Source organism: Copadichromis virginalis, linkage group LG17, assembly GCF_057382275.1.
Source record: "Copadichromis virginalis isolate Kocher_CV1m ecotype Utaka linkage group LG17, C_Virginalis_male_GT1.1, whole genome shotgun sequence".
Classification (NCBI taxonomy): domain Eukaryota; kingdom Metazoa; phylum Chordata; class Actinopteri; order Cichliformes; family Cichlidae; genus Copadichromis; species Copadichromis virginalis.
This window is the reverse complement of record NC_140634.1, coordinates 30222765-30240478: the sequence shown is the minus strand read 5'-3', so window position 1 is coordinate 30240478 and position 17714 is coordinate 30222765. Positions and strand designations below refer to the sequence as shown.

Below are 17714 nucleotides of genomic sequence, written 5' to 3'. Positions count from 1 at the left end.
GCTGTGCTGGAAACGTTCCTCAGAGATTTTGGTCCATGTTGACACGATAGCATTTGTCAGCTACACATCCCGTCCACCACATCCCAAACGAGCGCTATTGGATTGAGCTTTAGTGACTTTTGAGGCTAATAGAGTCCAGTTAACGTATTGTCAAGATTAGGAAAGCAGTGGGAAATGATTTGAGCTTTGTGACGTGGCGCCTTATCCTACTAGAAGCAGTCGTCAGAAGACACTGTGGTCATAAAGAGATGGACAGCAACAACAGCCAGGTATTGGACTGGATTCAAGGAAGGATGGATCTATGCTTTCATGTTGTTTATGCCAAATGCTGACTCGACCATCTGAATGTCGCACCATAAATCAAAGCTCATCAGACCAGGCTGACACCAACAACTATGCCACATTCAAAGTCACTTAAGTCACTGCATTAATCAGTTTAACAGGTGTACCAAATACAGTCCAGTGATTGTATATTGGCTTTTTAGACTTGTCAAGGTTTGGGAAGCATAGGGGTGAGGATCCAAATACAGGATTTCAGAAAGAAACCTTAATAACAAAGCAAAGTTTTCAATAGTAGCTTTCAATATATGTAAACAGGAGTAAAAATTAACAAGGTCTAAGAACAAAAAATCAGCACAACAAAACATGCAAAGGCTACACACAGAGAACACACTGTGACAAAGACTGGACTATTTATACACAAAGGGCTAATTAGGAAATGAATAACAGGAGGGTAAAACACCCACACACAGGTAAAGACAATGGCAGAAAGGCAGATTGGAAGAAAAACATACACAGGACGCACAAAAACACCCACTTGAAAACAGGGAGTAACCAAAACACTCACAGAGATACGACGGTCACATTAACATGAAGACAGAGACAAAGGAACTCTGGAGGGCAAACACATAAAACAGAAACACAGAACAGAGGGAAAAAAACAATAAAGGAAACACTGAAAAGTTCAATCCTACAACTGAAACACTAAATCATGAATCCAGGATGGCAAAACATAAACTTCTTAGCAGGAAACTCCGGCAGCACTGTTAAACTGAAACAGAAACTATCAGACTCCCTTCGAGTCACTTCTAAACTATAAAGAAATCAAAACAGTCAACCTACCAAATATATTATAACAAGACTACCATTTCAACTAAATTTCTCTTCCTTTAGATATTGGAACTCTTTGTCCAACCTGGTGGCATCCCTGCTGAACTCTGTCCGCTCCATCGCTTCCCTGCTGCTCCTGCTGTTCCTCTTCATCATCATCTTCTCCCTGCTGGGCATGCAGCTGTTTGGGGGAAAATTCAACTTTGACGAGACCAGACGAAGCACGTTTGACAACTTCCCCCAGTCTCTGCTCACTGTGTTTCAGGTAATCATGCTCCACTTTTTCTCGTGAAGTGTGTCCGGCCTCCATTGTCACCTTACCTTTGTCCTTAAATGATACAAAAAGTGTAAATTTTATAATGTTGCTTAATTAAATGTAATCTGTCACTATCACGAGGCTGAGGCTTCTTTTAAATGAAAATAAATTTTTATAAGATTTTGTTTACTGTCTTCTGTCTCTACAGATCCTGACTGGAGAGGACTGGAACTCTGTGATGTATGATGGTATCATGGCGTACGGTGGTCCAGCTTTTCCTGGCATGCTAGTTTGCATCTACTTCATCATCCTCTTCATCTGCGGAAACTGTATCCTACCACAACAGGAGGTCCCCATTGTCACAAAGCACTTGCTCATAGGGAATCTTTTGGTTGTTCTAGATTGTTGCAGAGTCTTTCTATTATAATGTCAGGTCCTTTTAGATGTTGGTGCTATGTAAATACAAATACATGGAATAGCTACACCAGTAACCCAGGACATGCGGGCGTGATGCTTATACATGTAGAATTTCAAAATAAAAACATGGTGAATCAGATCCAGTAACTGACAGTCAAATTTGTTTTCTGACAATCTTTAATCCTGTCATCAAATGGATACTGGTGTTGCTGATTGTGATTTGAATCACTGAGTCACATCTGATATCTAACCCCTTGTTAAGATGCAGTTGCAGGGGAAAAGAACACATTTTGCATGCAGATGCTTTCCCTAAAGCTAAAAGATTTTAGTGCGGGCCACTGAGCGTCTGTACTTAAAAGTACAGAGTAGTTAAAAATGTGTTTTTCAGATTAAATTGTTACTATTCATCAGCTTAGCCTGCTGAATCCAAAGCCAGTGCAGGATTAGTCATTTGGCTTTGGAGTCTGCATTCATTGGTTTTGAATGCTGTTTATCTGATCACTTCAACATAACAGTCTATGAACATTAACTGATATTTTTTTTTTGATTTATTGATTAGCATTCAAATAAAGTGAATAAAGAAAAAAGATTACCACAAAGCAAGAAAGCACAAGACAAGGCTAATCAAAAGGTACTGGCTGAAGCATATGCTTATTACGCCAACCCTTTTAACAAAAGATGTTTTAGCATGCAGCTCCTGTACACAGGGCTCAAAGCAAAGAATAAAACAAAGCAAAAAACAAAACAAAAAACAAAACAAAACTCACTTTTTAACCCAAGCTTCAAGTGGTCATTACAGTAACTGTAGGTTTTGGCTTCCTTTTTTAGCCCCAGGGGTTGCCACCTGTTTATAGCCAGCTTTGTTTGTGATCTGATGGGTCAGTAACATCCTTAACATCACCCCTCTGAACAGATATCCTGCTGAATGTCTTCTTGGCCATTGCTGTAGACAATCTGGCAGACGCCGAGAGCCTGACATCAGCCCAGAAAGAGGAAGAGGAGGAGAAGGAGAGGAAAAAACTGGCCAGGTAAAGCAGAAAACTGAATGGAGGCAGTCAGACAAAAAATTGTAAAGGGATAGAGGGAGATGTTGAGACCCGGCCAATCCAAACAGCACCCAGGGAAAACATTAGCTTGCAGCATCTTGGATAGCCTATTATTTCTGAAGGTGAATAAGGATGCTGACACTAGAAGCTTGAATTAAACCACTAAAATTGCTTTTTCATACATAGAATACAAATATATTATTTGGCTTTTCTCTACAACAGTTTATTATTTTTTTAAGTGTCATTCCAAAGATTAATTCCCAGCAAAGATCAAAGTTGAGTTTAAAGTGCAGCTGAGAAAGAAAGTGTTCTTTAGCACAAATCATAAAAATGTATTCTGCTTAGTTGCAATCTGTATTAATCTATGGAAAAGGTGCAACAGAAAATTGTAATTTTCCTCACAGCTGAGAAAATACCCCCTATAATTACACGTCTTTATGTTGTCCCTCTGATGTTAATTTATGTATGGAGAAGGGAAGATGCTAGAGTTGAGGATCTTCTTGTTCTCTCTCCTTCTCCAGGCTTGGCAGTCCAGAGAAGCGTCATGAAAATGAGAAGCCGCCTCTGGAGGAAGAGAAGAAGGAGAAAATAGAGCTGAAGTCCATTACTTCTGATGGGGAGACCAACACTGCTACAAAGGTACATGGAGACACACAAAGACTCAGTGAGAATATGTGTGTGTGTTCAAAGGAGTGAGAAAAAATGAATGAAATCTCATACTTCTCCTTGTCAGATTAACATGGATGACTGCTGTGGGGATGAGAGCGAAGAGAAGAATCCATATCCCGCCAATGATTATATAGGTAACACACACCACAGCCATAAATATTATGTGTTCCTATAGGTATAAGGTAAGAGGTGGTTTCATTGAGAATTTTGTCTTTGTTATTATAAAAAACAGTTAGTTACTAACATTATATTCCTTCTTTATCTTACTCTCCTCTTTCCCGTTCCTCCTAATCAGGAGATGAAGACGATGATGAGCCAGAGATGCCTGTGGGCCCGAGGCCACGGCCCCTCTCTGACATTCAGCTGAAGGAGAAGGCTGTCCCCATGCCTGAGGCCCGAGCTTTCTTTATCTTCAGCCACACCAACAAGTAATCTTCCTCTCCAACTTCATTTTCTCCGCCCAATATTTCAGTCAGCTTCTGCTGCATTCGTTTTGGCATCCTTTTCCTTTAAAGAGACTAGATGAAAACATTTTGCTTTCTTTCTCGCTTGAACTTTGTTTTTTTAGGTTCAGGGTTCTCTGCCATAAGGTCGTCAACCACAACATCTTCACCAACCTCATCCTCTTCTTCATCCTGCTCAGCAGCATCAGTCTAGCGGCAGAAGACCCTGTCAAAAATGACTCCTTCAGAAATAAGGTAGCATATAAGTGATATAACGCCCGTCTACTCGATTCGAGCGCATTCATAGACTGCTTTTATACTTAAGCACTTTTATCTAACATTCACACACACTCTCACACTTCAATTAATGAATCTGGGGCAAATCAGGGTTCAGTATCCACAGCAGTATTTCGGCAGTATATCTAACAACCTTATGATTACTGGACGACCAGCTCTACTGCCTGAGCCACAGCCACCTGTAAGCATAAAAAAACCCATATATAACAGTATAAATAAAGTATATAAAGACATACAATGCCGGATGTACAGTAAGGCACAGTAGCCATAATTAGATGCCCACACGCACACTCATTCTGACCTAAATGGATTATAGCTATAGAGGAACCAAAGCTTATTGTGAGTGGCCCGTTACACTTAATGAGATTTCATCTCGAGCACTGTAACTGTTACTAACTTCATGTTAAGAAGATATGAAACGCCTCTTAAGCTTTGCGCTCTTTTAAACTGTTTTATTAGCCAAAAAGAAAAATGAGTAGTTATTGTATCATTTTGTACACATACAGTGTGAAAATATATTTATGAGGGTGTTTTTTGTGTTTGTTTTGCTAAATGTCAACATTTAATCAAGAAATGAATGTATTTACTGTTTTAGTGTTTGCACAGTCTGTTTTGACAATGTGTAAGAAGTTGTGTCTTTTAATTCGTATGCAGCAGCGGAGACTTCGTGTTTAGCCTCAAGGCGAGCTGTGAAACCGCAACATTTTCAGTTACTTTGCAGTATACGAAGGATATATCTGCAATTGTACTCGCTGTGTGACATCAGCCCGTTGTTCGTAAATTAATGTGGTGTTTATGACTGTAATGGAGCTGTAGTCTAATGTAAACACCATGTGTGCTGCTGTATCTGTTTTTGTGCACAGTTTCCTGTCTCAGTCAGTGAGACGTATTCCTCAGAGGCCAATAAAGATCTGTTTTATTATATTTTCCCTTGCTTTGGTGTAGGATCCTATTATATATTCTATTAGTCTAAACCAATTAACCTTAGTCTGAAACAGTAATGAAATCAAAAAACCTGTTTTTCAGCTTTTCCAGCATTTCTATTTTAGTTCATTTGGACCTGAACATTATCATTATTTCAGTAAGTTGTGGAGTCATTTATGTTATGCTGCAGCTGACCGTAAGTCCTGCTTTTTCCCAAAAAGAAGCACACATTCATTGCCAAGTTTTACCACACATTTTACCAAGTTTAGGGCTTCAAGAGTGCTTCTGCTAATGGGGCACAAATAGATTGTATATAGGCAGTGGACATCACCAACTGGTTTGTAGACTGATGTTCTGAAGCCTCTAGATGAGCATTTTGACTGTTTCTATCTTGTTTTTTTTTATCTTCTGTATAAAAATTTACTTCTATACAATGGATGAGCACAAGAGTTCGCCATCTTTTCAGGCCCAGTAGCTACTGCCATCGTTTATGTACAGACTATGAACCTAAAAAAAGTGCCTTCTAATGCTGTGTTTGGGTCGTGAGTGGCGCATCGGCTAGTCGTACATCTCTGGATTTTTGTAAATCGGATTGCGCCACAGCCACCGCAGCTGAGTTGAGCGGCCGTGTCGTTTTTTTAGAGGCATTTTAATAATATTCCAGCACAGGAGCTCAGACACATACAGATATACAGTTTGAAAACATCCGGTTTTGATTTCTTCTCCTCCTACATTAGTGCTTGTGTGGTGATACTGTCTGAGTGGCGACACCTATCCTTCAGAAGAATACCGCAGCACCTTCCTGCACTGTAACGGCAGGTGTAAATACGGGTTTCTGTTAAAATCACTTGCAGTGGTCAGCGAAGCGACCATTACAGCGGGTATACTGTGGCCTTAAGAGAGTCATGAGCATTTCTGAATTCATTCAGCTTTGCTTTGTGAAATGTTAAACAATCTTGGTTCATTAAGAACTTTGTCATGGCAAATGAAACAGTGTAACAACTTTGATCTCTGTTCATTCAGAAAGCCTTTGCGTGTCGGGCAGGGGTAGTCCAAGTCCAGTTAAAATACAGTGTTGTATTTATTTTCAGATCCTGGGCTATGCAGATCATGTGTTTACTGGACTCTTCACCATCGAGATCATTCTTAAGGTAGTATTTAATGTTTGTGATGCACACTAAAGCATTCATTCACTGTTCATTCAGTTTCTTTTTTTTTTCTTTGCTAAAATTAACATTTGGCTGTCAAATAATATTTAATCATTACAAGCTGGTTCATGTGCTTACCAAAAATTATTTACTGGATTTAGATGTATAGATAGGCAAACTGTAGATGTGGTAATATAGTGTTGTTTCTGGTAAGCTAGCATTAAACCCTTTTAAAATATTGCTGCTCGTGGTAAAAGGTAATAATCAGAACTTTGACCCCTGCAGATGACAGCCTATGGCGCCTTCCTCCACAAAGGTTCTTTCTGTAGAAACTATTTTAACATCCTGGACTTGGTGGTGGTCAGCGTGTCCCTCATCTCCTCTGGAATACAGTGAGTACAGTACGATGTTTTATGGTGCATGTGTTATACCTGATCCAGTCACGTTGTAAGCTTTTGTTCACCGATATTACTAACATTTTCCAAATATCATTAAACACGCATTTGTGTTATTGTCTCGTATATAATCACACAAATTGTGACTACTGCGTGAGACACAAATCAAGTGCCTAAGTCGGAAAAAAAAAACGTTTTTATTAGCAAATTGCTCCGTGCTTTACACTTCTCTGTCTTCTCATAACAAGTTCACACTTCATTACTCCTAATCCGCTGTCTCTTTGTGATGTTTATTAAAATGTTCTCTTCTTCTTGCAGCAAATAACTCATTGAAATGCTGTGATGTTTAATATTCTATACTGCACTTTCTGTCTCTGATGCTTAATAGACTAGACTTCTCGACGTAAGTCCATATTAGTCCGTGTTATAACCCCTTTAACAGACCGTCACCTGAACCGTGTAAAGCTGTCACTTTTTTTGATTTGATATTCCTATAGTCTTGGAGAGTTTAGTCGAAGACTCACCCAAAGCAAGAACAAATAAAACCAAATCTGTCACTGAATGGTTTTGTCGAGTAGGATAACACTGAACTTGTAACGAATGAACACATGCGGTTCTTTTTGAGCCAGATCCACTGCAGAATGCATCTTTTGCAAGCAGCAACATAATTGGTTTCTACCCAGAAAAAGTGTTACATTGAGTAAATTATCCTGGGTCTTCCAATACTCTCGTCGCATTTCATATCCAATTGATGTTAATGAGTTTGTTCTTCTTTTTTTCACTTTTTGTCATGGATTTTGGGGGCAGGTCAAATTCAGTTCTCATATTTCTAGATAAATGCAACTCTCCTGGGTTATAGAAATGACGCCCTAATGCTAGAATCTAGTGGTTTTTGCCTGTTAAAGGTAGCGAGTGAGTGGGATTTTTCTTTATTTATCACAGTTAAAAGAACTGCAATGATGTTATGATCAACTAAACCACTTCTGTGATGTAGTTTTTTTATTTTTACTCCTACAAAATAAGAACCCATTTTAAGTATAGCCTAAGTTGTAGAGAAGCTGTGAAAAAACGCTCATAAAAAAGCATGTAAAAAAACTACTGTATACACTACATATGACAGATTGCTTGTTTGTGTTGTCACCCCGAGTAAGCCTCATAATGTGACAGCATGAAATATGGCTTACATCAGCTAAGAAGACAGAACTATAGCAAAACAATACCTGATGACCTCATCTATTTTTGCTCTCTTATCGCTAGTCAGAGTCCTTTTCATCAGGTGGATGGCGTGCTTCATCCCTGTCATCAGACTCCGACAGTTAAAATATTGCCTTTTAACATAATTTGATGTTTCCACGAATAACCTAGCAGTTGGTTTGACTGTGATATGCGATCGATAACATCCTACTCCACACGAGCTACCTTTAAGTGCCTTTAACTTCCACATTTCTCTGTAAAAAGTTGCACAGCGGGTAATTTTTTTCTTTTGTTTCTCACTCTTTGTTTCAAAGTTAGCACAGAGTATTGTTTCCCTCCAAATCACAACTTTACCCATCAAGAAAGTCACTCCTTGAAATCTATTTATGTTGACATTTTGAAAACACCTTCTTTTCCTTGTACTTGTGTCACACAGTGGAAAGCGTTTTTGTATTTTTCCTTCATTTATCTGAAAAACTGGCTTTTTAAATAAAGGGAAGCGACTTTGACCAACTCAGCTCAAGTATAAATAATCACGCTGAGAGAGGCCCGGTTCAGATCAGAGAAGGACTAATGCTAAAGCTCTTTCCAGACAGTTACTGTACAACTCAAAATGTCATGGTATTAATTTTATTCTTTTTTTTCCTTTGTATGTAAATCACTTTCTTTTAAGCTCTACCTGAAAAAGGTCACACCATTTGACCTTTGGCTTGTAGTGACACTCTTTTACAGCACAGTAGTTTGCTTGTAAATGTCTGCCTGTGTCTTTATGTTGGCCCATCCGTGTTGTTTCATTATGTGTGTTTGTCCATATATTATATGTGTTTCATGTGCATTACTATGTAACGGATACACTGTTACTAATATCTGTTTTTGAGGAGCTACAGTTAGGTCCATAATTTGTCAGACAGTGACATAATTTTGGCACTTTTGCCTCTGTGAACCATTACAATGGATTTTAAATCAAACAATCAAGATGCAATTAAAGTGCAGACTTTCAGCTTTAATTTAAGGGTTTTTACAAAAATTTTGCATGAACGGTTCAGGAATTACAACAATTTTCATATACGCTCTCCTATTTTCAGATGCTCAAAAGCAATTGGACAATTGGTGGACTAACATTGATGGCCTGTTCCTTTCTTATTTCATGACACACCCAAACATAATATCTGAAGTGCAAAAAATGTTGCATTTTTAAATATGAGGCTCAAAGAGATGTCAGTGCAATTGAAGGAGGCCCTCATTAAAAACAAAATAAACTAAGGTAATAAACTTTTTCAAAAATCAGAGAGATAGGAGAAACACTGCGAAGGGCTGAAATACCACAAAAACAACTAAGGAACATGATGTATGATGATATTTCTTTAAGACTGATCTTTAAAAATATATTTAAAAATGTGCTTTGTCATTTAATTGTCCAATTACTTTTGATTCTCTGAAAATGGTATCAAAAAATGGCTTTAATTACTGAAATGTTATTGCAAACTTTTGTAAAATCACCTTGAATTAAAGCTGAAAGGGGGAAATTTATTCACATCTTAATAGCTTGATTTAAATCCACTATGGCAGTTTAGAAAAAGTTTAAAAAAAAAGTTGTGTCTTTGTCAGACAAATTATGGACGTGACTGTATGCTTTCTGCTTTTGAAAGTGACCCCTTGATAACTGATGCTAGAACTACTCGTAACATTAACAAAGTCTATTTGCTTTAAACTGTCTAAAAAAGTAAGTATGCTAAATAGTTTCTGTTTATAAAATAAATAACATTAACAACATTACAGCAACTAGCTAGGCATAGAGATTTATTTATTTAGTAACATAATACACGTTGGTCTTCTTGGGAAGAATGCTTTCACAGCTATGGGACGTTAGTTAAAATAATAATAACAGTAGTTTGGTGTAGATGATGAAATGCATGATGTTGAGTTCTGGGTTCTTGGGTTTTTGTTCCTGTTTTTCATGCTCACAGTACCCCCATTGTTTCTTTGAGTTTCTTTTTCGTGTCTGTGTTGGTGTCTTTGTTTTGTGTTCCCACTGTTTCTGTCACCTTGTTTAGTGTCATATCTCGGCGTTTTTTTCGTTTTACTCTTCTACTTGGAAGGTTAGTCTTCTGTATCCAGTTTTACTTTCTATTTTTTCCCCTCATTGTTTTTACCTGTTGCTGACTGGTGCACCTCTCCCCTCTTCCTAGCTGTGTGCCATCATGTAATCAGTTCCCAGTGTATGTATACTCCGACCTTTCTGTTTGTCATGGCGTCTGTTTTCTTACCTTCTTGTGTTCCCATGGTGTTACATGTTTTTTCATCCTCCTTGTGTTCCTGTTTGGTCTTTTTTGTATTTTGTACAATTTTTCAGCAGCCAAATAAACTGCTCACTTTCAGTTACTTCTCCTGCCTTCGACTTCTGCCTCTCGGTGCTCTCCACTCTAAGCCGTGACAAAATTTCAGTTTTACATTTTATGTAAAAACAAATCAAGGCTGTGTTAAATTCCTTTTTGTATCTGTATCTGTTTTTTGTCATCTTTCTTAATTTCTTGTGAACTTTTATTTCAGTTGTCCATTGTATTTTGTCCATTTTTTGTCATTTCATTAGCTTTTCGTTGCATCAGCCTCCACAGTTTGTGTTTAAAAGTAAAGACTCTACTGAAAGCAGTTTATGGTGTGTGTTGTTCCAACATTACAAATATATTTTTTTAAGATGGTAAGATGTGGTCAATCAAATTGGCAGGTCAGTAGTTAAATCAAATGTGTGTCTACAGGTCCAGCGCAATTAATGTTGTAAAAATCCTGAGAGTTCTGCGCGTGCTTAGACCACTGAGGGCCATCAACAGAGCCAAAGGACTAAAGGTTGACATAGTCACGCATAAAAAATACACACAATGAACACTTGTCTGTCCTCTAAAAAAAGGCATAGACTTATCACTCACTCTTATATTTGGTGGGTTTTTTGCAGCATGTAGTGCAGTGCGTGTTTGTGGCCATCAGGACTATTGGCAACATCGTCATCGTCACCACGTTACTCCAGTTCATGTTCGCCTGTATTGGAGTGCAACTCTTTAAGGTAAAAAAAGGGAATATGATCAGTTAGTTAATGTACTTTTTGAACCCTTTTTTTAAATTTTGACTAAGAAATTGTCTCGTGTTTCAATCAGGGCAAGTTCTTCTACTGTACCGACAACTCTAAGCAGACTCAGGCAGAGTGCAGGTAAGAGATCCCCCCTGCAGACGGCATCTTAATCTTTTTTCTTACAGTCTAACTACATTATGTGTGTGTATGTCTGTTTGCGTCCACAGAGGTTCTTTCATCACATATAAAGACGGGGATGTGGGGAAGCCTGACAAAGCCCCAAGAGTGTGGGAGAACAGTGACTTTAACTTTGATGATGTTCTACAAGGCATGATGGCACTGTTTGCCGTGTCTACCTTCGAGGGATGGCCAGGGTGTGTGTCTATATAACAACACAGTGCAGATGTTTTTTTATGTATATATATTACGATCCCTTTTTTTATGACCTCTGCCAATTTTGTGGTTTAAGTGAGTGTGTGCATGTCATTGTGTCTGAATTCAGATAAAACTTTGTAAGAGTGTAGAGTGGGGTCATTCTTACAATCCACATCCAAGGTCAACTCAGTAATTTATTGGTCCAAAATTGACAATAAGCCTTATAGCTGTGGTAAGTGTGGTTTCTATTGTCAACATAGAGATAGTACCGTATAAAGATTTAAAATATTATGTCACATTTGACCCCTGACCTCTTTTTCAAAATTCTGATTGATCTGAAGGTCAAAGTGATAATAATGACATGTAGCGGGTTTTCAGACTGACTAAACTGACTGTTTAAATACATAACAATTTGAATACATGCACAGTGTTCAAATATAATAGTTTTCTTTTGAACTTTGTGAAACTTCTTACTAAACAATGGAATAAATGCAATTTGTTTTTTAAATTCCAGATTTCATTTTCCGTCTCTTTGTCAGGTTACTGTACCGAGCCATTGACTCTCATGCTGAGGATGTGGGGCCCATTTACAACTACCGCGTGGTCATTTCCATCTTCTTTATCATCTACATCATCATCATTGCCTTCTTCATGATGAACATTTTCGTCGGTTTCGTCATCGTCACATTCCAGGAACAAGGGGAGCAAGAATATAAGAACTGCGAGCTGGACAAAAACCAGGTAGTGTTCGTGTATATTTTGTGTAAAGTTACTACTCGATAAAATTATTAGTACTTTTGGAGCTTTTTTGTTTTTGTTTGTATAGTGATAACTTTCTGACTTTAAATCTCGTAGTACAGCAGAGAGATTTTTTTAAAGGTACAGAGGAGTGATTCTACTGTTCTGACAGGAGCGGGAAAGTCATTGTGTCATTTAGGAGCCACAAGGGAGAAGGAATAAGAGCCAGGCAATGGGGGTTTGACACGGATGAATCTGAAGAGGCTGAACATGAGTTTTAGGGGCAGAACCACTTCAGGAGCCCAGCCAGGAGGAGCTGCAGCAGTTCAAAAAAGATGAGACTAAACCTTACAAAAGGAACGAGGCCAAGGGCCTGCGGCTGTGTTCTCTGACATGATCCATGTTTCAGAAAAAGCATGTAAATGCAGACAGAGGATAGAAGAGTAGTCTAGCTTTTTTAGCGTGCCAAAAGACTTTTCTACAGCTTTTCCTCCATGACTGTCTGGGAACAGGGCGACACACAGCTGAATACATCAGCAGACACATGTAAATGGCAAATGCTCACCTTTGTGTTTGTGTGTGTATGCCACAGCGTCAGTGCGTGGAGTACGCTCTAAAGGCTCGTCCGCTGCGTCGCTACATCCCCAAGAACCCTTACCAGTACAAGGTGTGGTATGTGGTCAACTCCACCTACTTTGAGTATTTGATGTTCACACTCATCCTTCTCAACACCATCTGTCTGGCCATGCAGGTGAGTAATGTGTGTGTACATTTAGAAAAAAACTCCCATAGAACTAACATTGCGTAATGAGTTTGTGTTTTTTTTTCCCTGCAGCATCATGGACAGACCAAAAATTTCAATGATGCCATGAACATCCTCAACATGCTCTTCACGGGACTTTTCACTGTTGAGATGATCCTTAAACTGATCGCCTTCAAACCCAGGGTATGTTCACTACTCAAACAGCAGGCTAGAATAACAGTGATACCTGTGTAGGACTACAGACTAGAGAAATGTGAAAAAGCACAGACAAAGAGACATTTTATAATGTAATGTTAGATGAAATTAGATAAACTCACAGCTCTATCTATCAGTGCTCATTGCAGCCCGGAAGAAAAAGAGTTTAATAGTTTTTTTTAAAGGCTTTTGAGTCACAGCGTTGCAGAAGACGGATTGTTGTGCTCTAAATTCATAATTCTTTTTCATTTCCTTCCTTACGATACGATGGATTTAAACCTTGATTAGAGGAAAGCGTTTATGTGCTTAATCCCATTGTTCCCTTGTTATCCTGCTGTTGTTGCCGTGCCCAATCTAAGAACTTCCTGGTGCTTCAGTTATTTAAACAGTAACAGATGGGCATGCTCCCTCTTATTACCGCAGGGTTAGTGGAGAATCTTGAACGCAATCAACAGCAATAACATAGTTTCATATTATACTTTACTCCTTTGACTACTGTTGCATTGTACTAATCAAAAGAACAAAGGTTTTCCAGTTATTACAAAAGTTAATTGAGCTCATTAATGAAGACCATCTACTATTTTGCACACAATGTTTTCCAACCACTAATTAAATTACAAGTCTTCTGTTGTTTTGTTTTGTTGTTTCTTCCAATAATCCTCTGCAAAGTTTGTGCTTTTTATTTAAATAGTTGCAAGATGGTTATCTTGTAATGACTTTTGAAATGCTACGGTTAGAACATTTTGTCTGAGTAACATAATGCATGCTCTGCAGTATTTTAGCCAACAGTGGATTTTGGAACAATGAATTTTAGGACTTGGGAATTTACATCGTGCTGTGCTGTGTTATGTATGTGAGGAAGATGAACTGCCAGATCATGAAGGCAGCGTTTCTCTTTTTAAAAAACATCAAAGTATCACCAGTTAAGTTGTGACTCTTTACGTATAAAATACTGACGAACTGATACTTGTTTTGCATCTTTCTTTCTTGTGTTTATTGTGGTGCAGCATGACAGCAGATTCCCAAGCCACAATGAACAGTGCTTAGGACATATGGTGTTGTGTATGCTTTTCCTTGCCTTGATAAACTTTTGCCTTAAACAGCCATCGCACAGGACGGAGGAGCTCACTAATGCTTTTGCTTCTCAGGTCTCACAGACGCAAGGAATTCGCTCCAGTAATGTTTGCCTCATTCTATTTAACCTCAATACTTTTTGATAGGTTGATCAATGGATGGGCAACAGTAACACTAACAAAGACTTTTACATGTTTTTACAGTTTTTCCCACTCTTTTATATTTTTAAGTCTTTAATGAATCACATAATCTAATTATTTATTTAGACAATGCTTATTTTGTCTAATCTCTCTATTTAATCAATTCATAAATGAGTATTTGGGTACTAATGCCAAACCCCCGTTTGACTAATATTTAACTCTCAGTTCTCATTATTATTCCTAAAACTGAAAGCAACTTCATTAAAACCACTGTTGCCAAGGATACCTTCTAATATCTGCACTGTGCAGACGAATTATGGCAGGAGGAGTTTTTTCCCCCCTTTTTTTCATGTTATCTCAGCTGCTGATGACAGATGAAGAAGCTTAAAATAGATCAGCAAGATTGATCTCCATTCCCCGTCAGTGTGTGTAGCCACCAATTTAGCAATTGGTGCAAACAGTTGCATGATATTTGTCATGCATACCTTACGACTTAATGTTTTTGTTGAAAATATTGTAGCTAGTCGCTAGTTCCATTCCTGTAAAATATGCAAAACTATGACCGAGAACGATAAAAGTCAAAGTGGTCCAGATGTGTTTAAAAAAAAAAGAATAATCACAGTGACGTATTAGACGACAGTGTATGCAGACGAAACTCCAAGGTTCATTAGTGTTCAAAGACGCAGCTCTTTGTAATTACACTATAAAAATAAATGTGAATAATACCATTCTGGCCTGAAGATATATGGATGTATTTTTGCATAAATACTGCCTTTGTACCAATGCTGATAAAGAATTGCCCACAATAAGTTAAGTAAACAAAGTCGGCTTTCAGTGTAATCACTGCCACAGCTTTGCTGAATAGCCCCGAGATGCATGTGGAAGATGTAAATAACCATTTAACCCACCATCCTTCGCAGAGCAGGAAATTCAGCTGCACTCGATGAACAGATAGCTCAGTGGAAACTTCTTATCCTTTCATGTGTTGGTTCATCAAGTGTAGCTGATTTTCTTTCTGTTTCCTCAATGTACTGTACAACCTCATACCACCTTGATAGGGGCTGCGAAGTGGCAGCAGATGTTGTTTTCCTTCTAACCTACCTTTCTTACCCTCCTCCTCCTCTTGCTCACCTCATCCTGTGTAGGGGTACTTTAGTGATCCCTGGAATGTGTTTGATTTCCTCATCGTAATTGGCAGCATAATAGACGTCATTCTCAGTGAAATCAACGTAAGTACGACGTCCCCCCCCTTCCCACTTCACTCTCCTTGTCTCTCCCTCTCTGTCTCATGTCCTCTCACTCTGTCTTACCTTCTGCTCTCCTTTCCTTTGTGGTTACTCTCTGTCATGCTGTCATTTCTCTTCATCTATCTTCTTTGTCAGCCTCCTCCTTCTCTTCTTCCTCCTCCTTCTCTTCCTTTCATTCTTAAAACCAAGATGGTCGCTGCCACGCACGGGACCCCCACTCCCCCCACCCACAGCCACAGAGGTTCCTGAGCGAGAACAAGCTTCTTCCTGGGTTTCACAAAAAGTCAAGGAAACAGAGGCAGGGTTTAGCTTTGAGCACAAAGGTTTCTGTCTTGCGTCCTCTTTCCTAACTCTTCACAGTATCTAAAATGTTGTTGGGTTTTTTGGTTTCTTTTCTTTTGTTTTTTTGGCCACACTGTGACACTCAGGTTTGATCCCCCTGACTAACTGAACTAACTCACTGACCAATCACAAACAGCCTTACGCAGCTTTTTCTCATTTTTTTTTAGTTGTGATTTTGTTGCATATTGTTCCTTACTGTTCCTGTTCCTGTTGACATTTCCTCTCATAGACAAGCATGACCGATCGCTGCTGCTCTACCTGTGCTGTCTATCTTCTTCAGACTGCCCCCTCTTTTCTTTTTTAGCCTTTTTTAAATTTTGTTGTTTCTTTCCCTTTCTACTCCTACTAAAAACTCCAGTGCTCATGTATGTAATGGTTTTTATCTTATTTTTTCTCCTCTCTCCTTTAATTTCCGTTCTTTCCATTTTTTTAAATGTCTTATTTTTTGTCCTTTTCTTTTGTTGTTTTCCTTTTCTGTCCATCCCTACACAGCATTATTTTGTTGATGCATGGAACACATTTGATGCCTTGATAGTTGTGGGTAGCATTGTTGACATAGCGATCACTGAGGTTAACGTAAGTAGTCCAAACTCCCTCCCTCCCTTCCTGCCTGCCTGCTCTGCCATTCCCACACACACAAACAGACCGAGCGCTGATACCCATCTCGCATGCTTTCAAATGATTAGGAAAACTGCAGCTGCACAATATTTTAACCTAAGAGATGGCTGAGTAAGTCTGGCAGATAAAACAGCCATATGGGGCCCAATCAAACTGGAAACTACTGGCTTCTGAAGGGTTTTTGTAGTTTTTGAGCTTTGTTTTGTTCCCATATCTGATTATCTTTGGACGTGGTAAGGTATCGCGTCCTTTAATTTTGTTTTGGTTTTTTTTCTTTTTGTGTAAGAAAATGCCTCCTTCCCAAGCAATCCTAATCAATTTTTTACTATTAGAAGCAGTGTGAAAATGCCAAATTTTCAGTGCGGCTTTTAACATTTGAAGCTGCTTGAGATATGTTTTCACGCCTCGGTCTGCTTAGTATCAGTAGCATCCGAGACTATTGCATTTGTCAATAGAACCGATTGCATTTCCTCAGCACTTGGTTTGATTACACATTGGTTTTATTTGGTCTTTCATCACTGCCTTAGGGGATACATTCCCCTGGCATGATGGACACTGTATAGCATGACAGATACAACAGTGGTATATCCAGGCCTGTTACTGTATCCAATTTATCTTATGCAGAAATTATATTCTGAATAAAGGAACAAATGCAGATTCTCATATTATAACAACAGTGTTTTGAGGGTAAGAAGAAAAGCGCTCTGAGTTTATATATAGCGAGAAAAACTTAAGGTAGCTATGAGAAACATACACGAGTTGCATTTTCTTTTGTCCAACAGTAGCAATGTGGAGACATGGGGAACAATTTGATCCATAAATGGATTTACTCGGGACCCATGAAATTTATGTAAATGTATGTATGAATTCATTTATCATCGACGTGGAGGCCCTATGGTCAGTGGTGGGGCTGAATAAGAATGAATATCCCAAACACAAGTCAAATGTTGAGTGTCTATTGTATTTACACTTCAGGGACAGTTAGTGTTTAATTCATGTGGTACTGAAAGTGCTCTTTGGCAGGAGTAGAGTTTAAGAACTGCACAGTCCTTTTCATTTATCCTTAGAGGAAAGTGCATTTGTACTAATGATCGGCCTCACCGAAGACCTTAATGTTACTTCGACATTTCTTCTACCTGCCCATCATTAAAGTTGCTTTTATGGTTTCCCTTCGATCTGAAAAGCTTTGCATCTTTTGTAAAACAAAAAACAAAACACGAGAACAAGTGTAATTCTCTATACACTTATGGTTAAAAAAA

At 38.6% G+C, this 17714-nt stretch overlaps 1 protein-coding gene across 1 annotated transcript in view; it reads left to right on the top strand.

Annotated features, from left to right (window-relative positions):
* The window catches only part of cacna1c (calcium channel, voltage-dependent, L type, alpha 1C subunit), a 218339-nt gene that overhangs the window by 168648 nt on the left and 31977 nt on the right, over positions 1-17714 (top strand). Inside the window, exons 16-32 of the mRNA XM_085437765.1 lie at positions 1174-1375; positions 1575-1695; positions 2697-2811; positions 3351-3468; positions 3563-3632; positions 3794-3926; positions 4067-4196; positions 6254-6313; positions 6596-6702; positions 10656-10743; positions 10850-10957; positions 11049-11101; positions 11191-11337; positions 11878-12079; positions 12669-12827; positions 12912-13022; positions 15394-15477. Coding sequence (XP_085293891.1) covers positions 1174-1375; positions 1575-1695; positions 2697-2811; positions 3351-3468; positions 3563-3632; positions 3794-3926; positions 4067-4196; positions 6254-6313; positions 6596-6702; positions 10656-10743; positions 10850-10957; positions 11049-11101; positions 11191-11337; positions 11878-12079; positions 12669-12827; positions 12912-13022; positions 15394-15477 — 2008 coding nt within the window. The remainder of the gene's footprint in view (positions 1-1173; positions 1376-1574; positions 1696-2696; positions 2812-3350; positions 3469-3562; positions 3633-3793; positions 3927-4066; positions 4197-6253; positions 6314-6595; positions 6703-10655; positions 10744-10849; positions 10958-11048; positions 11102-11190; positions 11338-11877; positions 12080-12668; positions 12828-12911; positions 13023-15393; positions 15478-17714) is intronic.